The sequence below is a fragment of the Oncorhynchus keta genome, chromosome 32 (genome assembly GCF_023373465.1).
Source record: "Oncorhynchus keta strain PuntledgeMale-10-30-2019 chromosome 32, Oket_V2, whole genome shotgun sequence".
NCBI classification, from domain to species: Eukaryota; Metazoa; Chordata; class Actinopteri; order Salmoniformes; family Salmonidae; genus Oncorhynchus; species Oncorhynchus keta.
The window spans coordinates 10,026,551-10,052,428 of NC_068452.1; the positions used below are offsets into that span (position 1 = coordinate 10,026,551).

The following is a 25,878-nucleotide window of genomic DNA, read 5'->3' on the forward strand; positions in this document are numbered from 1 at the left end:
CTTTGCCTTGATGACAGCTTTGCACACTCTGCATTCTCTCAACCTGCTTCATGAGGTAGTCACCTGGAAAATGCATTTCAATTAACAGGTGTGCCTTGTTAATTTGTGGAATTTCTTTCCTTCTTAATGAGTTTGAGCCAATCAGTTGTGTTATGACAAGGTAGGGGTGGTATACAGAAGATAGCCCTATTTGGTGAAAGATCAAGTCCATATTATGGCAAGAACAGCTCAAATAAGCTAAGAGAAACAACAGTCCATCATTACTTTAAGACATGAAGGTTAGTCAATCCAGAAAATGTCAAGGACTTTGAAAGTTTCTTCAAGTGCATTCGCAAAAACCATCAAGCTCTATGATGAAACTGGCTCTCATGAGGACTGCCACAGGAAAGGCCCAGAGTTACCTCTGCTGCAGAGGATAAATTCATTAGAGTTAACTGCACCTCAGATTGCAGCCCAAATAAATGCTTCAAGTCACAGACACATCTCAACATCAACTGTTCAGAGGAAACTGCGTGAATCAGGCCTTCATGGTTGAATTGCTGCAAAGAAACCACTACTAAAGGACACCAATAATAAGAAGAGACTTGCTTGAGCCAAGAAACACCAGCAATGGACATTAGACCGGTGGAAATCTGTCCTTTGTTCTGATGAGTCCAAATTTGAGATTTTTGGCTCCAACCGCTGTGTCTTTCTGAGACGCAGAGTAAGTGAACGGATGATCTATGCATGTGTGGTTCCCACCGTGAAGCATGGAGGAGGAGGTGTGGGGGTTCTTTGCTGGTGACACTGTCAGTGATTTATTAGAATTTAAGGCATACTTAACCAGCATGGCTACCACATCATTCTACAGCAATATGCCATCCCATCTGGTTTGCGCTTAGTGGGACTATCATTTGTTTTTCAACAGAACAATGACCCAAAACACACTTCCAGGCTGTGTAAGGGCTATTTGACCAAGAAGGAGGGTGATGGAGTGCTGCATCAGATGACCTGGCCTCCACAATCACCCGACCTCAACCCAATTGGAATGGTTTGGGATGAGTTGGACCACAGAGTGAAGGAAAAGCAGCCAGCAAGTGCTCAGCATATGTGGGAACTTCTTCAAGACTGTTGGAAAAGCATTCTTCGTGAAGCTGGTTGAGAGAATGCCAAGAGTGTGCAAAGCTGTCAAGGCAAAGGGTGGCTACTTCGGAGAATATAAAATTGAAAGAATATTTTGATTTGTTTAACACTTTTTAGGTTACTGCATGATTCCATATGTGTTATTTGTGTTATTTCATAGTTTTGATGTCTTCATCATCATGTCTTCATCATTCTACAATGTAGTAAAACCCTGGAATGAGTAGGTGTGTCCAAACTTTTGACGAGTACTGTATGTGATAAAGTGAACATCTGACCCTAACACACAAATATAGAAAATACACTGTTCAGTCAGATGTTTTGACAGGCCTTTTTAGATAGGCATGTTAAAATTTCCAACATTTTGGTAGACTATTTGTTAGCCAACTTGTCTATAATTAAATGCATGCAGCTTCTCTTCAGTCATTACTTGTTGCCCTAGAAGATGAAATATACCCTTACTCACCAAATTAATGTCATAAATCGATAGAAAGAATGCATCAATCTAGTTGACATGGGTAAAGGTAGTCTTCTCTTTTCTTTCATCTCTCAAAAGGAGCTGATTGTGGACTACAGGAAAAGGCGGGCCGAATAGGCCCCCATTAACATGGACGAGGCTGTAGTGGAGCGAGTCGAGAGTTTCAAGTGTTCACATCACCAACAAACTATCATGGTCCAAACACACCAAGACAGTTGTGAAGAGGGTACGACAACACATTTTCCCCCTCAGCAGACTGAAAATATTTGGCAAAACCTCAAAAAGTTCTACATCTGCACCATCGAGAGCATACCGACCGGTTGCATCACCGCCTGGTATTGCTCATTACCGCCTATAACTGCTCGGCATCTGACCGTAGAGCTACAGAGGGTAGTGCTTACAGCCCGAGTACATCACTTGGGCCAAGCTTCCTGCTGTCCAGGACCTACAGTTGAAGTCGGAAGTTTACATACACCTTAGCCAAGTACATTTAAACTCAGTTTTTCATCATTCCTGATATTTAATCCAAGAAAAGATTCCCTGTCTTAAGTCAGTTAGGATCACCACTTTGTTTTAAGAATGTGCAATGTCAGAATAATAGTAGAGATAATGATTTATTTCAGCTTTTATTTCTTTCATCACATTCCCAGTGGGTCAGAAGTTTACATACACTCAATTAGTATTTGGTAGCATTACCTTTCAATTGTTTAACTTGGGTCAAACATTTTGGGTAGCCTTCCACAAGCTTCCCACAATAAGTTGGGTGAATTTTGGCCCATTCCTCCTGACAGAGCTGGTGTAACAGTCAGGTTTGTAGGCCTCCTTGCTCGCACAAGCTTTTTCAGTTCTGCCCACACATTTTCTATAGGATTGAGGTTGGTGCTTTGTGTTGGCCATTCCAATACCTTGACTTTGTTGTTCTTAAGCCATTTTGCCACAACTTTGGAAGTATGCTTGGGGTCATTGTCCATTTGGAAGACCCATTTGCGACCAAGCTTTAACCTCCGGACTGATGTCTTGAGATGTTGCTTCAATATATTCACATCATTTTCTGCCCTCATGATGCCATCTATTTTGTGAAGTACACCAGTCCCTCCTGCAGCAAAGCACCCCCACAACATGATGCTACCATCCCCATGCTTCATAGTTGGGATGGTGTAAATGTAAAATGTATTCTTCGGCACGCAAGCCTCCCCCTTTTCCTCCAAAGATAACAATAGTCTTTATGGCCAATTTTGTTTCATCAGACCAGAGGACATTTCTCCAAAAAGTACGATCTTTGTCCCCATGTGCAGTTGCAAAGCGTAGTCTGTTTTTTTATTGCAGTTTTGGAGCAGTGGCTTCTTCCTTGCTGAGTGGCCTTTCTCGGGCTGTAAGCACTCAGGTTTCAGGACATATTCAATCAATCCTTATCCCAGTCTGCTGTTCCCACATGCTTCAAGAGGGCCACCATTGTTCCTGTTCCCAAGAAAGCTAAGGTAACTGAGCTAAACGACTACCGCCCCGTAGCACTCACTTCCGTCATCATGAAGTGTCCACATATCACCTCCACCCTACCTGACACCCTAGACCCACTCCAATTTGCTTACCGCCCAAATAGGTCCACAGACGATGCGATCTCAACCACACTGCACACTGCCCTAACCCATCTGGACAAGAGGAATACCTATGTGAGAATGCTGTTCATCGACTACAGCTCAACATTTAACACCATAGTAGCCTCCAAACTCGTCATCAAGCTCGAGACCCTGGGTCTCGACCCACCCTGTGCAACTGGGTATTGGACTTCCTGACGGGCCGCCCCCAGGTGGTGAGTTTAGGTAACAACATCTCCACCCCGCTGAGCCTCAACACTGGGGCCCCACAAGGGTGCGTTCTGAGCCCTCTCCTGTACTCACTGTTCACCCACGACTGCGTGGCCACGCACGCCTCCAACTCAATCATCAAGTTTGCGGACGACACTACAGTGGTAGGCTTTATTACCATCAATGACGAGACAGCCTACAGGGAGGAGGTGAGGGCCGTCGGAGTGTGGTGTCAGGAAAATAACCTCACACTCAACGTCAGCAAAACTAAGGAGATGATTGTGGACTTCAGGAAACAGCAGAGGGAGCACCCCCCTATCCACATCGATGGGACAGTAGTGGAGAGGGTAGCAAGTTTTAAGTTCCTCGGCATACACATCACAGACAAACTGAATTGGTCCACCCACGCAGACAGCATCGTGAAGAAGGCGCAGCAGCGCCTCTTCAACCTCAGGAGGTTGAAGAAATTTGGCTTGTCACCAAAAACACTCAAACTTCTACAGATGCACAATCGAGAGCATCCTGCCGGGCTGTATCACCGCCTGGTACGGCAACTGCTCCGCCCACAACCGTAAGGCTCTCCAGAGGGTAGTGAGGTCTGCACAACGCATCACCGGGGGTAAACTACCTGCCCTCCAGGACACCTACACCACCCGATGTTACAGGGGGGCCTTAAAGAGCATCAAGGACAACAACCACCCGAACCACTGCCTGTTCACCCCGCTATCATCCAGAAGGCGTGGTCAGTACAGGTGCATCAAAGCTGGGACTGAGAGACTGAAAAACAGCTTCTATCTCAAGGCCATCAGACTGTTAAACAGCCACCACTAACATTGAGTGGCTGCTGCCAACACACTGACTCAACTCCAGCCACTTTAATAATGGGAATTGATGGAAATTGATGTAAAATATATCACTAGCCACTTTAAACAATGCTACTTAATATAATGTTTACATATCCTACATGATTCATCTCATATGTATATACTGTACTCTATCATCTACTGCATCTTTATGTAATACATGTACCACTAGCCACTTTAAACTATGCCACTTTGTTTACATACCCTACATTACTCATCTCATATGTATATACTGTACTCGATAGCATCTACTGCATCTTGCCTATGCCGTTCTGTACCATCACTCATTCATATATATCTTTATGTACACATTCTTATCCCTTTACACTTGTGTGTATAAGGTAGTAGTTTTGGAATGGTTAGGTTAGATTACTCGTTGGTTATTACGGCATTGTCGGAACTAGAAGCACAAGCATTTCGCTACACTCGCATTAGCATCTGCTAGCCATGTATGTGTATGTGACAAATCAATTTGATTTGATTTATCAGTATAGGACTCGTTTTACTGTAGATATAGATACCTTTTGCACCTGTTTCCTCCAGCATTCTCACAAGGTCCTTTGCTGTTGTTCTGGGATTGATTTGCACTTTTTGCAACAAAGTACGTTAATCTTTAGGAGACAGAACGCGTCTCATTCCTGAGTGGTTTGGCTGCATGGTCCCATGGTGTTTATACCTGCATACTATTGTTGTACAGATGAACGTGGTACCTTCAGGCATTTGTAAATTGCTCCCAAGGATGACCCAGACTTGTGGAGGTCTACAATTTTTGTCTGACTTCATTTCATTTTCCTATGATGTCAAGCAAAGAGGCACTGAGTTTGAAGGTCGGCCTTGAAATACATCCACATGCATACCTCCAATTGACTCAAATGATGTCAATTTGCCTATCAGAAGCTTCTAAAGCCATGACATAATTTTATGGAATTTTCCAAGATTTTTAAAAACAGTCAACTTAGTGTATGTAAACTTCTGACCCACTGGAATTGTGATACAGTGAATTATAAGTGAAATAATCTGTCTGTAAACAATTGTTGGAAAAAAAGTAGCTCAGATGGTGATCCAGCAGCCAATAGGAGTCGGGGAGAAAGCAGTAGGACTTTAATCGTACCGGGGTTAAATAGCACTCCGAAATATCATCCCCCCCCCCAAGCAGTTGTGGTTTAAACTTTTTCATTTAAGATGGACGAGGATAGAGGGAAAGCAAACGATCAAATGAAGTTATGGAAAGAGGACCACAGCGTTAAGGTTTGTCAATTTGTATTCTTAGTTTGTGTTGTGCAGATCTGTTTAGAAATGAGTGAGAGATCATCCAGGGTCGATTTCTGCCTCCTGGACTACTTAGCTATAATGCTAATGTTAGGTAGTTAGCTACACATTTACTGAACCATTATACTGTTCAATTCCACAACCAAAGAATGCATATTTTGTATTTGAATTGTCTTTTTTTGATCGTGCAAGAATTGTTAGCTGGCTGCTGCCTACAACTAACGTTAGCCTATTACTACTAGCTAGCTTGGACTAGCTAGCAGCTGGTCGTTACTAGCTGCTATACCCACGATCACAAAGTCAAACCCTGCCCATTTCTAACAAACCCCTGCAGTTCGAGCTTTCTTGACATTTGTAGAATACAATTCCAAAATAATCCCAATGTTACCTAGGGTTTACTCCCGTACTCTTGTAATATGTTGAGGTAACATAACTGCAGAGTAGCTATTTGTTTCGATTAGCTAACTAACGTCAACTACCTACCTAATGAAATGCCAAGAAGTTGTCTGCTTGTGTTTTAATTTGCTGGTTTAACGTGAAAACATTGCAAGATTAGAATAGAATAATCAGTGACACTTTGCAATAACTGGATGTTTATGGACCTTGATTTGTTGGGATAAGAAATGTAGCTTGACCATTGTCTTGCCTATAGTTTAGCTTGGACTTTAGCCATGTCAAATCATGGTTATCTAATCATTAGTGCGCAGGAAGGGCATATTTAATGGATCAACATTATGCAAGATAGGCCTTGTTTACTGTCAATCTCACACATACCTAATGGGACCATTGAGTCCTTTGCCCAGGCTATTAAGTGTCAGGTGCTCAAAGTATACCTGTACATTACGAGTCTTATTGTGTGTGTGTGTGTGTGTGTGTGTGTAGTTATGTCTCCTGAAAACAAGTACATTAAGAGAGTGTAAGTGTAGCTGATGTGGAATCAGGGAAAGGACCTACTCTGTTGCCAAAGGAAAATAGAGAACGTAGGCCTAATGACTGTGTAAATAAAGTGTGTAGTGCAATGTCTTATGTATGACGTCTATGTCATTGCATCCCCTTCAGAGGCCAGACAACCTGACCACTGGGGCTGGTCACCCGATAGGGGACAAGCTGAATATAATAACAGCGGGTCCCCGGGGGCCCCTCCTAGTGCAGGACACCCCGTTCATAGACGAGATGGCCCACTTCGACCGCGAGCGCATCCCAGAGAGGGTGGTACATGCCAAGGGAGGCGGTGGGTGTCCACCAATACATTTTAACAGACACTGATTAGCATTTATGCAATATACAGTGAGCTCCAAAAGCATTACATCCAACAAGTTTGTAAAGTCACAAGCTTGACGTAATCATTGTGTGTGGGGGGGACCGACCATGTGCTGTCATTTCTAAACGGTTCACCAAATATGGATGAAAATACTCTCAAATTAAAGCTGAGAGTTATTGTATCATTTCAAATCTAAAGTGCTGGAGTACAGAGCCAAAGCAACAACAAAAAATGGTTACTTTCTGAATTATTTTGGAGCTCACTGCACTGTATTTGTCAGAAACATTTTGAATACAGGCTGGAGAGAGTCAGACTCTACTAGATTTGATCTTAAAAGTGGACCCTCACAAAGTAATGGTATAGGGAAATACTTCCCTAGACATGCCGATCACATTTTAAATAAACATATTAAAGTGTTTGCCTACTTCTGGCTCTAGGCCAAAATACCAACTCTAACTCGTTAGTCTACTCAGGGCAGAATATTATAGGACCATACTTGATCATGTGATGTTCTGTGTTGGTGCACTTTACCCTTCTGTATAGTGGACCATGTGTATGGCATTTTAAGTTGGTGTTTACTAACTAGCTAGATGTACAGTACCAGTCAAAAGTTTGGACACCTACTCATTCAAGGGTTTTTCTTTATTTGTACTATTTTACACATTGTAGAACAACTATGAAATAACCAAAGTGTTAAACAAATCAAAATGTATTCCTCAAAGTAACTACCCTTTGCCTTGACAGATTTGCACACTCTTGGTATTCTCTCAACCAGCTTCACCTGGAATGCTTTTCCAACGGTCTTTGAAGGAGTTCCCACATATGCTGAGCACTTGGTGGCTGCTTTTCCTTCACTCCACTCCTTCAACTCATCTCAAACCATCTCAAACCATCTCAATTAGGTTGAGGTTGGGTGACTGTGGAGGCCAGGTCATCTGATGCAGCACTCAAGCACTCTCCTTTTTGGTCAAATAGCCCATACACAGCCTGGAGGTGTGATGGGTCATTGTTCTGTTCAAAAACAAATGGTAGTCCCACTAAGCTCAAACCAGATGGGATGGTGTATTGCTGCAGAAAGTTGTGATAGCCATGCTGGTTAAGTGTGCCTTGAATTCTAAATAAATCACTGACAGTGTCACCAGCAAAGCACCATCTCACCACCTCCTCCGTGCTTCACGGTGGGAACCACACATGCAGACATCATTCGTTCATCTACTCTGCGTCTCACAAAGACACAGCGGGTCGAACCAAAAATCTCAAATTTGGACTCATCAGACCAAAGGACAGATTTCTATCGGTTTAATGTCCATTGCTTGTGTTTCTTGGCCCAAGCAAGCCTCTTATTATTAGTGTCCTTTTAGTAGTGGTTTCTTTGCAGCAATTTGACCACGAAGGCCTGATTCACGCAGTCTCCTCTGAACAGTTGATGTGTCTGTTACTTGAACTCTGAAGCGTTTATTTGGGCTTCAGTTTCTGAGGCTGGTAACTCTAATGAACTTATCCTCTGCAGCAGAGGTAACTCTGGGTCTTCCTTTCCTGTGGCGGTCCTCATTGAGAGCCAGTTTCATCATAGCGCTTGATGGCTTTTGCTGTTTTATTTGTTTTATTTATTTTAATTTTATTTTTTTTGCAACTTGTTTATTTATTTAAATAGACAAGACCGTTGAAGAAACTTTCAAAGTTTTTATTTTATTTTCCGGATTGACTGACCTTTGTCTTAAAGTAATATTGGATTAGAATAGTGTTAATTATCAGGTAACCTATTGAGTGCTATAGTCTAAGGTCTACACCAGAAGTTAATGGTTCTGTAGGATGAATGTATATGGTGGAGGCAATTAAGCTTGGAATATACTGAGTGAAGGAAAGCTGATCACATGTTGGCGGGCACTGGATAAGGGTGGCGAGATGTGGATTAGTGAGGAAGGGGTGCTGAGGTTAGGTCACGTTAAGTGAGAAGGAACAGTTTATTGCCCGCGTCACTTAATTTCCGGCCTAGCAACAAATATGTAATGTTTAGAGGAGGAGAATCCACCTCAAATTGGGGTATATACATACTACCACTGGCGGAACCATGCCTTTGTCTTATGCAGTTGTATGACCCAATGGGTGAATAGACTTGGTTTAAGCTTTACTAATCGTACATGAGTTTTACTAGGCTCATTTAGAACTTAACACTTATTTGAGCTGTTCTTGCCATAATATGGACTTGGTATTTTACCAAATAGGGATATCTTCTGTGTACCACCCGTACCATGTCACCACACAAATGATTGGCTCAAACACATTTAGAAGGAAATAAATTCCACAAATGAACTTTTAACAAGGCACACCTGTTTAATTAAAATGCATTCCAGGTGACTACCTCGTGAAGCTGGTTGAGAGAGTGCCAAGAGTGTGCAAAGATGTCATCAAGGCAAAGGGTGGCTACTTTGAAGAATCTCAAATATAAAACTCTTGGGTTACTACATGAATCCACATGTGTAATTCAACAGTGTTGATGTCTTAACTGTTCTTCTACAATGTAAAAATAAAGAAAAACCCTTGAATGAGTAGGTGTCCAAACTTTTTACTGGTACTATATACTCATTAACTGACCATTTTTTGCCTCTTCCTACACAGGAGCTTTTGGGTACTTTGAGGTGACACATGACATCTCTCGCTACTGCAAGGCCAAGGTGTTTGAGCATGTGGGCAAGACCACACCTGTGGCCATTCGCTTCTCCACCGTGGGTAAGACATTAGCCTACATTACATTTTCTTTTAACATACCTTTTTGTCCCTGGTATTTTGAGGCCGCTCACTCCGGTTTTTCTATAAAACTGCTACAAACTGTTACTTTTGTTTCCTTAAGGACATGCAAAAAGAAACCCTATCGGATTTGCTAGCTACCAATTTGACTACTGCCACTGTACAGGAAATGACTAAGAGCACGCTTGTCTGCAAGAGCATTGTTTGCCGATATCTGAAGAATTCTCGACGGTCGGGTAGCCTAGTGGTTAAGCGCGTTGGCCCAATAACCAAAAGGTCGCCGTTTCAAATTCCGAGCCGACTAGGTGAAAAAGCTGTTGACGTACCCTTATTGCTCCTGTAAGTATAAAATGCAATATATACACTAGATGACTTGACAGAGGAGTGCTTTCTGAAGCCAACACGCCTCCATCTTGGCACTTCCCCACCATTGTAAAAAAATATATATATATATATATAGAAATGCCTTTATTAATGTCTAAATTGGTTTTTGCCATATTGAGCTTTGACGTTATGGGGCTATTTTGCTTCCACTGGTCCTGGGGCTCTTGTTAAGGTCAACGTTATCATGAACTTTACCCAGTACAAGAATGTATAATGTAAGTAGGTGACGTAATGACGGCACGAAAAATACAGCGCTACACAGAACAAAAGCAGAAAAATATTAAGCCCACACTTCCAACAAGTTCAAGTCGAGCAGTCATTTGAAAGAGTAAGAACATTTCAGTGAGAACTCAAAGGCGAAACCCATTAACGCCAAGATAATGGAATTCATTGCCCTTGAAAATCAACCATGCTCTGTCGTGGATGTTGGCTTTTGCCTTTTGCCAACTGGTCGAGCCCCGGTACTCACTATTTTTCAGATGTTGCCCTACCGGAGTTGCACAATATTGTTGAAACTTGTCTCCATGAGAGTCACTGCTATTAGCTTCACAACTCAATGTCAGCCCCATGAAGAGTATGAGTCTGACAGCACAGTGGGTCAACGAGGATTTCATACTGAGGAAAGCCATATTGCATGCTCAAAAATGTGCTGGTTCTCATACCACTGCTGGCATTTGAGAACATGTTTGGAACATGAACACTCCTAGCTCCATTCGAAAAACTGACTTGAGAAAAAAGCTAAACTGCGTCTGCAGCAGACGCGATACCCTGCCATGGCATTGAAACTACTGCTCAACAAAACTGCCGACAGACCGCGGGGTTAAAAGGTACGAAAGTACTTGGCTGTGAACAAGCGATTTGGTGGCATTCTCTCTGAGCCTCTACTGTGTCGCCACCATGCTCAATGCTATGTACAAGGACCGCTACTTTGATGCAGGCAAGAAACGGGGTTAACGTGAAGTGTTACATCACAGCTGGACAAGATGGAAACGGACACCGTGACAGTACGCACCGAGGAAGAGGCCACAGACTAGTGGTCGACGTTTAATCGAAATGGCTGATTAATTAGGGCCTATTTCAAGTTTTCATACCAATCGTAAATCTGCGTTTTGGACACTTTATTTAAGTAGGCAAGTCCGTTAAGAACACCATTCTTATTTTCAATGACTGCCTAGGAACGGTGGGTTGACTGCCTTGGTGGAACGACAGATTTGTACCTTATCAGCTCGGGGATTCAATCTTGCAAACTTATGGTTAACTAGTCCAACGCTCTAACCACCTGCCTTACATTGCACTCCACGAGGAGCCTGCCTGTTACGCGAATGCAGTAAGAAGCCAAGGTAAGTTGCTCGCTAGCATTATACTTATCTTTATAAAAGAACAATCAATCATAATCACTAGTTAACTACACATGGTTGATGATATTACTAGTTTATCTAGTGTCCTACGTTGCATATAATCGATGCGGTGCGCATTCACGAAAAAGGACTGTCGTTGCTCCAACGTGTACCTAACCATAAACATCAATACCTTTCTGAAAATCAATACACAAGTATATATTTTTAAACCTGCATATTTAGTTAATATTGCCTGCTAACATGAATTTCTTAACTAGGGAAATTGTCACTTCTCTTGCAACAGAGTCGGGGTATAAGCAGCAGTTTGGGCCACCTGGCTCGTTGCGAACTGTGTGAAGACTATTTCTTCCTAACGAAGACAGCCAACTTCGCCAAACGGGATGATTTAACAAAAGCTCATTTGCGAAAAAAGCACAATCGTTGCACGACTGTACCTAACCATAAACATCAATGCCTTTCTTAAAATCAATACATAGAAGTGTATATATTTTTAAACCTGCATATTTAGCTAAAACAAATCCAGGTTAGCAGGCAATATTAACCAGCTGAAATTGTCACTTCTCTTGTGTTCATTGCACGCAGAGTCAGGGTATATGCAACAGTTTGGGCCTCCTGGCTCGTTGTGAATTAATTTGCCAGAATTTTACGTAATTATGACATAACATTGAAGGTTGTGCAATGTAACAGGAATATTTAGATTTATGGATGCCACCCATTAGATAAAATGCAGAACGGTTCCGTATTTCACTGAAAGAATAAACGTTTTGTTTTCGAGATGATAGTTTCCGGATTCAACCATATTAATGATCCACGGCTCATATTTCTGTGATATGTTATAATTAAATCTATGATTTGATAGAGCAGTCTGACTGAGCGATGGTAGGCACCAGCAGGCTCGTAAGCATTCATTCAAACAGAACTTTTGTGCATTTTGCCAGCAGCTCTTCGCAATGCTTCAAGCATTTCCCTGTTTATGACTTCAAACCTATCAACTCCGAGATTAGGCTGGTGTAACCGATGTGAAAATGCTAGCTAGTTAGCGGGGTGAGAGAAATGGTCCTATAATTCCTATAGTAACTGTAACCTAAAACTTTTTACCTGGGAATATTGAAGACTCATGTTAAAAGGAACCACCAGCTTTCATATGTTCTCATGTTCTGAGCAAGGAACTTAAACGTTAGCTTTCTTACATGGCACATATTGCACTTTTACTTCTCCATCACTTTGTTTTTGCATTATTTAAACCAAATTGAACATGTTTCATTATTTATTTGAGGCTAAATTGATTTTATTGATGTATTATTAAGTTAAAATAAGTGTTCATTCAGTATTGTTGTAATTGTCAGTATTACAAATTAAAAAAATCGTCCGATTTAATCGGTATCGGCTTTTTTTGGTCCTCCAATAATCGTATCTGCGTTAAAATCATAATCGGTCGACCTCTACCACAGAAAGAGTAAGCTGAAAAGCTTCATTGCTTGGCACGCATGATGAAATCCTGGTTGAGAATGAAATGACAAACAATGAAACGGCACAGCAAGTAAGTGAAAGAAATAGGTTTTGATTATGTTTTACTGGTAATGTGGACATATGTAAATGCCAACAATTTATTATGGATAAATGAATAAACAATATCCCCATTTTTAAATAGAATTGTATCTAGGTAAACTTATTATCTGTTTTATAAGTAATAGACAATAGGAGTTCATAAAAAGGAATTGTGTGACAGGACAAGTTAATGAACGCCATTCCAACTAGGCAGGAACAAATGGGTTGTGGACTGTGTAAACACATAAGGTTGTTAGCCTATGGTTGACCCAACTGGAACTTAGCTCTGGGTTTTTTAGATAACCTAGGAATTAACTCACTGCCTTTTCTGTCTAATAAAACTGTCAGTTCAGTGGTGGTCGATAATGTTGAGGGGTCAAAAGTTATTCGGGAGTGTGGTAGTAAGTTAGAATGAACTTTTCACCTTACTTTGTCCCGGTCGAGAGGAGGGGATTCGGTTAAGGCAGTGAAATGACGTCATGATCTGTATATAAACTGATGCATGTGTTTGAGTGGTAGCGCGCTCCGAGAATAAATTCTATTACCTATTATTTAAAGACTGGTCTGCGTCTATTTTATGCAAACAAGAAATCTTACAAATTCTCATAAAATAGATTAAGGGCTTTCAATTGATGAAAGCACATTGGCATAATTAAATTGTACAAAAAGAACAATTGTTTTGTGTGTGTAACCTTTATTTAACAAGACAAGTTAAGAACAAATTCCTATTTACAATGGCGGCCTACCCCGCCCTATGGGACTCCCAATCGCGGCCGTATGTGATACAGCCTGGATTCGAACCAGAGACTGTAGTGATGCCACTTGCACTGAGATGGGATGTGTGTGTGTGTGTACTATTTAACTGTACTAGAATGCTTAAAAGGCTGCTAAAATTGTCAATATCAGAGATCGGTATAGGGTTTTTTTTTTTGCAAGGAAAATATTGAGTATCGGCCAAAGATGTCATATCGGTGCATCCCTAGTATACAGTCATTTTTGCTTGTGTTTATCAAGGGAGTCGATCATTTCAGACCCCACATCATCAATACACCATTGAATAAATACCAGAAAATACACAATGTCATATTTTTAGTCTGGAAATAGTGTATTGTGTTTAAACTGGTTGTCCATGTGTGTTTCTTATCAAACTATTTTTGTCTCGAACTCATGTAGCTGGGGAATCGGGCTCAGCGGACACAGTGAGAGACCCACGTGGCTTTGCAGTCAAGTTCTACACTGACGAGGGCAACTGGGACCTTACTGGCAACAACACCCCCATATTCTTTATCAGGGATGCAATGCTGGTGAGTTCAGACTTGTGAGTCAAGATTGCGTCTGGGTGTGCCTTGCTTAGATTCAGTCTTTGACACATGACGTGGAGTACAAGGAGTGGAATGTTAGCTGAACAGACTGGCAACCAGGCTAGTACATTAGTCAATCTCCCCGTATGATATTAAATACCATTACCACATCTCTCTGTAATTTCCCTTTGTTTGTGCAGTTCCCATCCTTCATCCACTCTCAGAAGCGCAACCCCCAGACTCACCTGAAGGACCCAGACATGGTGTGGGACTTCTGGAGCCTGCGGCCTGAGTGTATGCATCAGGTACTGCATCTGCTCCTCTCTACTCGCCACCAAACCTGTACACGCACGATAGTTAGAATCAGAAAATGCATTGTATTTTCTGATTTCACCCCACGCTCAGCCAAATTCTAGTAAGAACATGTCATTAACAACTTAAAAGCCGTGCCAGTATATCTAGAAATGGTGGTTGCTGCATTAATTTAAATAGATTATTATATAATTCTTCTAGTCTTATTTACGTATCACAATGGCTAAATTGCTTATGACTGAATATGTGCCTTTGTTCATAATTTTGTCTTAATCTCTGTGAAGGTGTCCTTCCTGTTCAGTGACCGTGGTCTGCCCGACGGCTTCCGCCACATGAACGGCTACGGATCCCACACCTTCAAGCTGGTGAACGCCGACAGTCAGCCCGTCTACTGCAAGTTCCACTACAAGGTTAGAAGAGCTTAACAAAAAAATATAATCACATTTTATTGGTCAAATACACATGGTTAGCAGATGTTAATGCGAGGGTAGCGAAATTCTTGTGCTTCTGCTTCTGACAGTGCCGTAATATCTAACAAGTAATCTAACAATTTCACAACAACTACACACAAGTGTAAAGGAATGAATAAGAGTATGTACATATATGGATGAGACATGGCTGAGTGGCATAGGCATGGTGCAATAGATGGTATACGGTACAGTGTGTATATACATATGAATAATGTAAGATATATTAACATTTATTAAAGTGCCATTGTTTAAAGTGACTAGTGATCCATTTTATTAAAATGGGCAGTGATATGAGTCTCTATGTAGGCAGCAGCCTCTGAGTTAGTGATTTTGGTTTAGCAATCGGATGGCCTTGAGATAGAAGCTGTTCTTCAGGCTCTCAGTCCCAGCTTTGATGCACCTGTACTGACCTCGCCTTCTGGATGGTAGCCGGGTGAACAGTCAGTTGCTCGAGTGGTTGTTGTCCTTGATGATCTTTTTGGCCTTCCTGTGACATCGGGTTCTGTAGGTGTCTTGGAGGGCAGGTAGTTTTCCTCCGGTGATGCGTTGTGCAGACCACACCACCCTCTGGAAAGCCTTGCGGTTGAGGGCGGTGCAGTTGCCGTACTAGGCGGTGATACAGCCCGACAGGATGCTCTCGATTGTGCACCTGTAAAAGTTTGTCAGGATTTTAGGTGACAAGCCAAATTTCTTCAGCCTCCTGAGGTTGAAGAGGCACTGTTGAGACTTCTTCTCTATGCTGCCTGTGGGTGGACCATTTAAGTTTGTCTGTGATGTGTACGCCGAGGAACTTAAAACTTTACACCTTCTCCACTACTGTCCCTTCCATGTGGATACGGGGGTGCTCCCTCTGCTGTTTCCTGAAGTCCACAATCATCTCCTTTGTTTTGTTGCCGTTGAGTGAGAGGTTGTTTTTCTGCCCTCGCCTCCTCCCTGTAGGCTGTCTCGTCGTTGTGAGTAATCATGCCCGCTACTGTTGTGTTGTCTGCAAATTTGATGATTGAGTTGGAGGCGTGCATGGCCACGCAGTAATGGGTGAACAGTGAGTACAGGTGGGGGCTGAGCACGCACACTTGTGTGGGGGGGCCCAGTGTTGAGTGTCAGCGAAGTAGAAATGTTTCCTACCTTCAGCACCTGAGGGCGGCCCGTCAGAAAGTCCCTGACCCAGTTGCACAGGGCGGGGTTGAGACCCAGGGACTCCAGCTTAATGATGAGCTTTGAGGGTACTATGGTGTTGAGGGTACAATGGACAATGAACAGCATTCTTACATAGAGTGCCTTGCGGAAGTATTCGGCCCCCTTGAACTTTGCGACCCTTTGCCACATTTCAGGCTTCAAACGTAAAGATATAAAACTATTTTTTTGTGAAGAATCAACAACAAGTGGGACACAATCATGAAGTGGAACGACATTTATTGGATATTTCAAACTTTTTTAACAAATCAAAAACTGAAAAATTGGGCGTGCAAAATTATTCAGCCCCCTTAAGTTAATACTTTGTAGCGCCAACGTTTGCTGCGATTACAGCTGTAAGTTGCTTGGGGTATGTCTCTATCAGTTTTGCACATCGAGAGACTGACAGTTTTTCCCATTCCTCCTTGCAAAACAGCTCGAGCTCAGTGAGGTTGGATGGAGAGTATTTGAACAGCAGTTTTCAGTTCTTTCCACAGATTCTCGATTGGATTCAGGTCTGGACTTTGACTTGGCCATTCTAACACCTGGATATGTTTATTTTTGAACCATTCCATTGTAGATTTTGCTTTATGTTTTGGATCATTGTCTTGTTGAAGACAAATCTCCGTCCCAGTCTCAGGTCTTTTGCAGACTCCATCAGGTTTTCTTCCAGAATGGTCCTGTATTTGGCTCCATCAATCTTCCCATCAATTTTAACCATCTTCCCTGTCCCTGCTGAAGAAAAGCAGGCCCAAACCATGATGCTGCCACCACCATGTTTGACAGTGGGGATGTTGTGTTCAGGGTGATGAGCTGTGTTGCTTTTACGCCAAACATAACGTTTTGCATTGTTGCCAATTTTGGTTTCATCTGACCAGAGCACCTTCTTCCACATGTTTGGTGTGTCTCCCAGGTGGCTTGTGGCAAACTTTAAACAACACTTTTTATGGATATCTTTAAGAAATGGCTTTCTTCTTGCCACTCTTCCATAAAGGCCAGATTTGTGCAATATACGACGGATTGTTGTCCTATGGACAGAGTCTCCCACCTCAGCTGTAGATCTCTGCAGTTCATCCAGAGTGATCATGGGCCTCTTGGCTGCATCTCTGATCAGTCTTCTCCTTGTATGGCCAGGTCTTGGTAGATTTGCAGTGGTCTGATACTCCTTCCATTTCAATATTATCGCTTGCACAGTGCTCCTTGGGATGTTTAAAGCTTGGGTAATCTTTTTGTATCCAAATCCGGCTTTAAACTTCTTCACAACAGTATCCCGGACCTGCCTGGTGTGTTCCTTGTTCTTCATGATGCTCTCTGCGCTTTTAACGGACCTCTGAGACTATCACAGTGCAGGTGCATTTATACGGAGACTTGATTATTTATCATCATTAGTCATTTAGGTCAACATTGGATCATTCAGAGATCCTCACTGAACTTCTGGAGAGAGTCTGCTGCACTGAAAGTAAAGGGGCTGAATAATTTTGCACGCCCAATTTTTCAGTTTTTGATTTGTTAAAAAAGTTTGAAATATCCAATAAATGTCGTTCCACTTCATGATTGTGTCCCACTTGTTGTTGATTCTTCACAAAAAATAGTTTTATATCTTTATGTTTGAAGCCTGAAATGTGGCAAAAGGTCGCAAAGTTCAAGGGGGCCGAATACTTTCGCAAGGCACTGTAGTTATTCCTCTTGTCCAGATGTGATAGGGCAGTGTGATAGCGATTGCATCATCTGTGGACCAGTTGGGGCGGTATGCAAACTGAAGTGAGTCTTGGGTGGCAGGTAAGGTAGAGGTGATATGATCCTTGACTAGTCCCTCAAAGCACTTCATGATGACAGGAGTGAGTGCTACAGGGTGGTAGCCATTTAGTTTGCTTTGCCTTGTGTACAGTAGCAATGGTGGCCATCTTGAAGCATGTGGGGACAGCAGACTGGGATAGGGAGTGATTTAATAATGTCCGTAAACCCTCCAGCCAGCTGGTCTGCGCATGCGCTGAGGACGCGGCTAGGGAGGGTTAAGCCTAGCAAGGGTTAACACTAAGTTTTACTCACCTCGGCCGCGGAGGAGGAGAGGGGGGGGCCGCAGTCCTTGTTAGCGGGCCACACCGGTGGCACTGTATTATCCTCAAAAAAAGATGCTACAGGACTAGTGAAATGTACTACACTTAAATAGATATAGGAGTCGACTATACTTAATTAACTGAAGGATGAAAGAGTAATAGTGGGAAGAAGTAAACCTAGTTTGAAAAATTGGGATGTGTCCATAGTAACCCATAGCATCCTTCCTCTGCTCTCCTCTCAGACCAACCAGGGTATCAAGAACATGAAACCTGAGGACGCCGAGCGCCTGGCCTCCACCGACCCGGACTATGCCATTCGAGACCTTTACACCTCCATCGCCAACGGCAAATTCCCTTCCTGGTCATTCTACATCCAGATCATGACCTTTGACCAGGCCGAGAAGTTCCAGTGGAACCCCTTTGACCTGACCAAGGTAGCATAGAGATACCAATTTAATAAATTAAAATGGTATGTGGGGACCCTAACCCTTATAGTAGGTGTATTCCTTAACATTTGATCAATATTTTGTTGTTTTTTAAAGAATGTGACAGAAATACCTGAAATGTCTTAGTATTGTACTTTGTTAGCAATTTAAACAAGATGTCCCCAAAAATATTCTGTCCATACATATGCAGTACTCTGACTTTTCCACCAGAGGGGGGACTTGCTCCACATAACCTCTGAAAGTGGTCTGAGCTGTGTTATGGTGTCATAGTATTTGTGAATGGTAGAATAATGGGTAACTGACTGAATAGCTGCAATCTTTTCGGGATAATTATTAGGTGAAAATATAGGGTAGGGGTCATGCATGAATGCATAAAAAACATCTTTGTCCTCTAAGAATGGCTAGAAATCTCTTGCACTTCTATGCACCTTGGTTGGCCTGAGAAGAAGTCTCTTTTTCCTTAGGTGTGGTCTCACAAGGAGTACCCCCTCATTCCGGTGGGGAGGTTGGTGCTCAACAGAAACCCTGCCAACTACTTTGCTGAGATCGAGCAACTGGCCTTTGACCCCAGCAATATGCCCCCTGGCATCGAGCCCAGCCCCGACAAGATGCTGCAGGGGCGTCTGTTCTCCTACCCAGACACACACCGCCACCGGCTGGGAACCAACTACCTGCAGCTGCCCGTCAACTGCCCCTACAGAACCCGTGTGGCCAACTACCAGCGAGACGGGCCCATGTGCATGTTCGACAACCAGGCTGGCGCTCCCAACTACTTCCCCAACAGCTTCAGTGCTCCAGAGACCCAGCAACAGCACGTGGAGACCAGGTTTAAGGTGTCCCCAGATGTGGGCCGCTACAACAGCGCTGACGACGATGATGTCACACAGGTAATGTATCTATGTAGCGCACAATGGATTAGTTCACTGAGATGAGCGTGAATCAAACAGGTGTCTCGTGCCTTTTTTTTTTGTTGTGTGTGTATATATATTTTTGCTTCTGCTTGACAAAAAATCTTGGTCGACCAATAGCCTGTCGACTTAATGGGGTCAGCCCTAGTTACATTAAAGTAAACCAACGTTTTGGAAATACACTGAACAACATAATAAATACAACACGTAAAGTGTTGGTCCCCTGTTTGATGAGCTGAAATAAAAGATCCCCGAAATGTTCTTCTTTCGTCCTTGTTACTGATCATTTCTCATTTGCCTAGATAATCCATCCAGTCGACAAGTGTGGCATATCAAGAAGCTGATTTTAAACAGCATGATCATTACACAGATGCACCTTGTGGAAGGGACAATAAAAGGCCACTCTAAAATGTGTTGCGTGACAAAACTGCACAATGCCACAGATGTCTCAAGTTTTGATTAAGTGTGCAATTGGCATGCTGACTGCAGGAATGTCCACTAGAGCTCTTGCCAGAGAATTGAATGTTACTTTTTCTACCGTAAGTCTCCTCTCTCTGTTCATCTTTGCCTCGACCCTTGACTAGTCTCCCAGTACATTCAGGCCAAAGAGTTCAATATTGGTTTCATCAGAGAAGAGAATCTTGTTTCTCATGGCCTGAAGGTCTTTAGGTGCCTTTTTGGCAAACTCCAAGTGGGTTGTCATGTGGCTTCTGTCTGGCCACTCTACCATAAAGGCTTGGTGGAGTGTTGCAGAGATGGTTGTCCTTCTGGAAGGTCCTCCCATCTCCACAGAGGAACTCTGGAGCTCTGTCAGAGTGACCATCGGGTTCTTGGTCACCTCCCTGACCTAGGCTCTTCTCCCCCGATTGCTCAGTTTGGCCAGGTGGCCAGCTTTAGGAAGAGTCTTGATTGTTCCAAACTTGTTCCATTTAAGAATGATGGAGGCCACTGTGTTCTTGGATCTTCAATGCTGCAGAAATATTTTGGTACCCTTCCCCAGCTCTGTGCCTTCGACACAATCCTGTCTCGGAGCTCTACGGACAATTCCTTCGACCTCATGGCCTGTTTTTTTTCTGTGCCGGGCACTGTCAACTGTGGGACCTTTTTTATTTATATAGACCGGTCCAAGATCTGTTTTATTTTTTAGAAATGTAATGAACTTTGTCATTATGGGGTATTGTGTGTAGATGGGGGGGTTCTGTATTTTAAAGGCTGTAATGTAAGAACATTTGGGGGAAAGGAAAGTGGTCTGAATACTTTATGAATATGGAAAAATACAGCATTCGATTGGTTGAAAGAACAGGCAATTGTTTTTTTGTTTGTCTGGGACAACCCTAGATCAGTCGGATGCAAGCCAGTGATCCGCAATGTGATCTCGGCTTCAAGGAAGAAAGACCATTTCTAAGAGGAACAAAAAACATACTTTTCATTAACCTCAACATTTTACCAGGCTTGTGTCTTGATGCGCTGTCAGGCAATGTGTTTTAGAAAAAGGCTTGCCACTTAATGTAGTCCAAAAAAGGTTTCTGGGCTTCTCTCCAGTAGAGAGGGTTGCACTGATGTGACCTGAGGGTGAATTCATACACATAGAGGTCTGTGTGCACTGCCAGGCACAACGATGATACGCTCTATATAGAACTCTAAAAAATATATATATATATATTTTTTTTTAAGCAATACTACTTTGTTTCTGTGTTCAAATGTTTGGCTTTGTAATTTATACATTTTTAAAAAATCCTTAACTGTAATGCTTATAAATGATTACAAATAATGAAATATTTATTGATAGTTTAATAGTTTATTAATGCACGTGTGTGACCAGTTGCTTGACCTTGCGTGTGTATTGCAGGTGCGTACCTTCTTCACTGAGGTGCTGAATGAGGAGGAGCGCCAGAGGCTCTGTCAGAACATGGCTGGGGCCCTGAAGGGGGCCCAAGTCTTCATCCAGAAACGCTGGGTGAGTTCTCATCATTATGATTAAGTCACCATTTTCATCATCGGGCTCAGCAATAATGTTATTTATATCCTCATGTTTTTTAAAATCATTACTATTCAAATCAAACTCTCTTCTACCACACTGTCATCAAAGTATTCACACCCCTTGACTTTTTACAGATTTTGTTACAGTGGGATTACAATTTGATTTAATTGTCTTTTTTGTCAATGGTCTACACAAGTTCTGTGGAAGAAAAAAGAAAAAAAAGTATATTTGTAAAAACAAATTTTATATATATATATATAATATGAAAAATAAACTGCATTATATCTTGATTACTTCAGTATTCAGCAATTACAGCTGAGTCTTTCTGGGTAAAATATCTAAGAGCTTTCCACACTTGGACTGTGCAATATTTGCCAATTATTATTTTCAAAATTCTTCAAGCTCTTTCAAATCGGTTGTTGGTCATGGCTAAGACAACCATTTTCAGGTCTTTGCCATAGATTTTCAAGCGGATTTATGTCAACTGTAACCCAGCCACCCAGGAACATTCACTGTCTTCTTGGTACTGTGTGTAACTCCCAGTGTAGATTTGGCCTTGTTTTAGGATATTGTTCTGCTGTAAGGTGAATTCATCTCCCAGTGTCTACTGGAAAGCAGACTGAACCAGGTTTTCCTCTAGGATTTTTATTCTTTCGACTTCTGTTTCACTCTGTCAGTAAGATTAGTATTGTGGAGTAGAGGTTGACCGATTTTATGATTTTTCAATACTGATTATTGGAGGACCAAAAAAGGCGACGCCGATTTTAAATAAATTAAAAAATGATTTATTTATTTGTAATAATGACAATTACAACAATACTGAATGAACACTTATTTTAACTTAATATAATACATCAATAAAATCAATTTAGCCTGAAATAAATAATGAAACATGTTCAATTTGGTTTAAATAATGCAAAAACAAAGTGTTTGGAGAAGAAAGTAAAAGTGCACTATGAGTTAACGTTTCAGTTCCTTGCTCAGAACATGAGAACATATGAAAGCTGGTGGTTCCTTTTAACATGAGTCTTCAATATTCCCAGGTAAGAAGTTTTAGGTTGTGGTTATTATAGGACTATTTCCCTCTCTACCATTTTGTATTTCATTAACCTTTGACTATTGGATGTTCTTATAGGCACTTTAGTATTGCCAGTGTAACAGTATAGCTTCCGTCCCTCTCCGCGCTCCTTTCTGGGCTCGGACCAGCAACACAACGTCAATTAGAGCGCGCTAACTAAGCTAGCCATTTCACTTTGGTTACACGAGCCTAATCTCTGGTACCTTACAGATACTTTTATGTGTGGGGTACAGAGATGAGGTAGTCGTTAAACAATATTATTGCACAGTGAGTCCATGTGACATGTTAAACACATTTTTACTCCTGAACTTGTTTAGGCTGGCCATAACAAACAGGTTGAATACTTATTGACTCAAAACATTTCAGATTTTAATTTTGTATTAATGTATAAATATCTAGAAAAACAATCCATTTTGACATTATGGGGTATGGTGTGTAAGCCAGTGGGATTATTAATAAAAAATTCAGGCTGTATAACACAACTAAATGTGGAAACAGTCTAGGGGTGTGATACTTTCTGAAGGCACTGTATATTTCCCAGCCATCTTCCTCACTACCACGAAGGTCATCTTTGCAATGCAATATTGTATAATGTATCTATTTTACTGCCATCGCTATCAACACTTCTGACCATCTCTCCCTGGTCTTGCACCCTATTTTTCCAGATTCAGAACCTGATGGCTGTGCATGCAGACTATGGAAACGGGGTTCAGGCCCTACTCAACAACACTGAGCCCACGCAGGTAAGTCCATTCATTCTTGTCAGCGGACACTAAAGCTTATGTCATTTTAAAAGGGTATTTGCCTATTTCAATCAAAGTATAGTTTAAAATAAGAAAAGCGTGTTTTTATTTTATACATGTAGAACATGTTTACTTTTATTCCTTTACAACACAAATGTATACTAAATGTAACTGTTTCTCTCAGGACGCCTCATAAACAAGATTGTGTTTAACTTGTTTATATCCATAATTCTCCTCAAATGAAATTAATAAAGTTTAGCATTGAGCTCTAACTTATTTTTGTCTTTTTCTCCCTTTTGTCTCCTCCCCCCCCCCCTCCTCTCTACCAGGACACTGTGAGAGTGTACACTCGTGGCGGTGCCTCTGCCGTTGCTGCCTCCAAGATGTGATGCCTTAACTTCCACCTGGGGGCAGTTCTACCTGTTGCACTTACCATCCGCTATAGAAGATCTTACTACAGGCTGTCAGTAAATACTATAGCTAATTAAATGGCAAACTATCATGATTGTTTTTGTAATTCCTCAGGCTACTTGCTGCACAGATGACGAGAGACGGCATTGCTGTCCGTCCTGTCCATTTCTCCTAAGTTCACACAGAAATTAATATGGTCAGACTGCAGCCCTATGGGAGAAGATCTGTCCACATCAGTCAAATACACTGGCGCTATCTGAAAAGCCATGCCTTTATTCAGTTGTTTATAGTATAGTTTTCATTCCATTGTCCGTAGTGTTTCATCTTTTTCCCAATGACTTATTGTTTGTGTATCCAGGCCTCATGTATGCCCTGATAGTTAGCTTAATAAACAGGTATGCGTTAGCTAGCCTATATGCACAAAATATGGCATTTAATCAAAATTAAACAAACCACCAACGTTTTCAAATAAGATTCATAATTATTTTATAGTATATTCAGCTGTTTAAACTTCTGAGTTCTCTTAACATTTTTCAGTGCTTATGCCTACATCATATTTCTTGGCTATATGAGAAATGGTTTCAGGCCATCGATTAGTGCGATTCACTAAATGTTTTCTGTAGATGCTCTGTACCAGAATGAATCACTGAAGATATGTCGTTTGAGTTTTGTCTGGGGAATTAACAACCACCACTATTTCCTGGGAAGAAAACTTAGTCGTTATCTCTTCTCGCAAGCCTCCAGACTCGATTGCTATTTTGCGCCTTATCGCTGTTAATGTTTCTATGTTAGGTAGCATTCCTACTCATATCGCCTGTCTGAAGAAAAATGATTTGTTATATGAATGTAAAATTGTGAACTTTTTTTAACCACAAAATGAGATCGTAATAAATCAAAAGGTGATGCTGTATGTGTGGTTTTGGTGTGTCTGGTTTAAAGCAGGCTGATCTTAACTCCAGGGTATGCAGGCTTTTGTTACAGCCCAGGACTACACCGGATTCTACTTATCGAACCCTTCATTGGTTGAGGTGTGTTACTGGGTTGGAGTAAAAGCCTGCACACCCTGATGGTCTCTCGAACCAGGATTGAATACATTGAGCATGTTTATGGGGTTGTCATCTATGATGCAGTTCAAACTGTGAATGGTGGTTTGGCCTTTGGAGGGCCCAGCATTTCAACAAGTCATTCAGCTCCATTAGAAGATTTACATATGCAAACAGACACGGGAGCGTGGCTAAGACTAAAGTAAGCATACCAGACACTCAGAGTTAAGGGTAAACACTTTGACAATGACTGATTTCGACTGTACAAAACATTCAAGCCAGGTTCACACTTAATTCCCATCAATACATTGAACTGTAATGCCTAAATTGTCTGACTAGTAAGTAGGTAGCAGCATTTTCTTCAGTGTAACCAGTTGATACTATTTTATAGGTAATGTGGGGGAAATGAGTTGGCTTTGTTTTATATTTTCCCCACCTTGCTTTATAATGTGCTTGGTTACACTGTATCAATGAATCATAGCATCTCAATTGCCATGGTGCCAGACTTTATTTTTCAAATATGTAAAAAAAATATATAAAAAAATTGTTTCTGTTTGAGCTTGCCTAATGTAGCAGGAGTAAAAGAAGCACTTGCCTGCCATCTGTCTTAATACACCAATAGAAATGTCCCAACCCTGTAACCCAGGCCTGTCTAGCACTCCATGCTGACTCAAAGTATTCAGACCCCTTGACTTTTTCCACCTTGTGTTAGGTTAAAGCCATATTCTAAAATTGATTAAATGTTTCCCATGAATCTGCACACAATAACCCATAATGACAAAGCCAAGAGGATTTTTAGACATGTTTCCTAATTATTATTTGTTTTAACTGATCACATTTACAATATTCAGACTCTACTTTAACTGATCAGACTCTTTACTCAGTACTTTGTTGAAGCACCTTGGGCAGCGATAACAGCCTCATGTCTTGGGTATGGCGCTACAAGCTTGGCACACCTGTATTTGGGGAGTTTCTCCCATTCTTCTCTGCAGATCCTTTCAAGCTCTGTCAGGTTGGTTGGGGAGTGTTATTTTAGCTCAGACTTTCTGCTAGTGAGGTTGGTTCCAAACTTCTTCCATTTAAGAATGTTGGAGGCCACTGTTCTTGGACCTTCAATGCTGC

General features: G+C 41.7%; 2 protein-coding genes across 2 annotated transcripts in view; one reads left to right on the forward strand and one right to left on the reverse strand.

The window, feature by feature from the left end:
- The window catches only part of LOC118364715 (opsin-5-like), a 41,905-nt gene extending 36,853 nt beyond the window's left edge, over positions 1-5,052 (reverse strand). The window contains exon 1 of the mRNA XM_052490652.1: positions 4,787-5,052. Coding sequence (XP_052346612.1) covers positions 4,787-4,811 — 25 coding nt within the window. The 5' untranslated portion in view covers positions 4,812-5,052. The remainder of the gene's footprint in view (positions 1-4,786) is intronic.
- Positions 5,053-5,336: 284 nt separating this feature from the next.
- Positions 5,337-24,623, forward strand: LOC118365032 (catalase-like). Its single transcript, XM_035746928.2, has 11 exons — positions 5,337-5,513; positions 6,594-6,765; positions 9,415-9,525; positions 14,007-14,137; positions 14,335-14,439; positions 14,731-14,856; positions 18,389-18,580; positions 19,057-19,479; positions 21,350-21,457; positions 23,225-23,302; positions 23,632-24,623. Exons 1-11 carry the CDS (start codon positions 5,448-5,450, stop codon positions 23,689-23,691), a joined length of 1,572 nt encoding a protein of 523 aa, XP_035602821.1. The 5' UTR covers positions 5,337-5,447; the 3' UTR covers positions 23,692-24,623.
- The last annotated feature ends 1,255 nt before the right edge of the window (positions 24,624-25,878 follow it).

Coding starts and splice junctions, on each gene's coding strand:
- LOC118365032 (XM_035746928.2), top strand. CDS start 5,448: ATGGACGAGGATAGAGGGAAAGCAAACGATCAAATGAAGTTATGGAAA. Junction 14,440..14,730: donor GGCCTGAGTGTATGCATCAG/GTACTGCATCTG, acceptor ATCTCTGTGAAG/GTGTCCTTCCTGTTCAGTGA. Junction 18,581..19,056: donor ACCCCTTTGACCTGACCAAG/GTAGCATAGAGA, acceptor CTTTTTCCTTAG/GTGTGGTCTCACAAGGAGTA.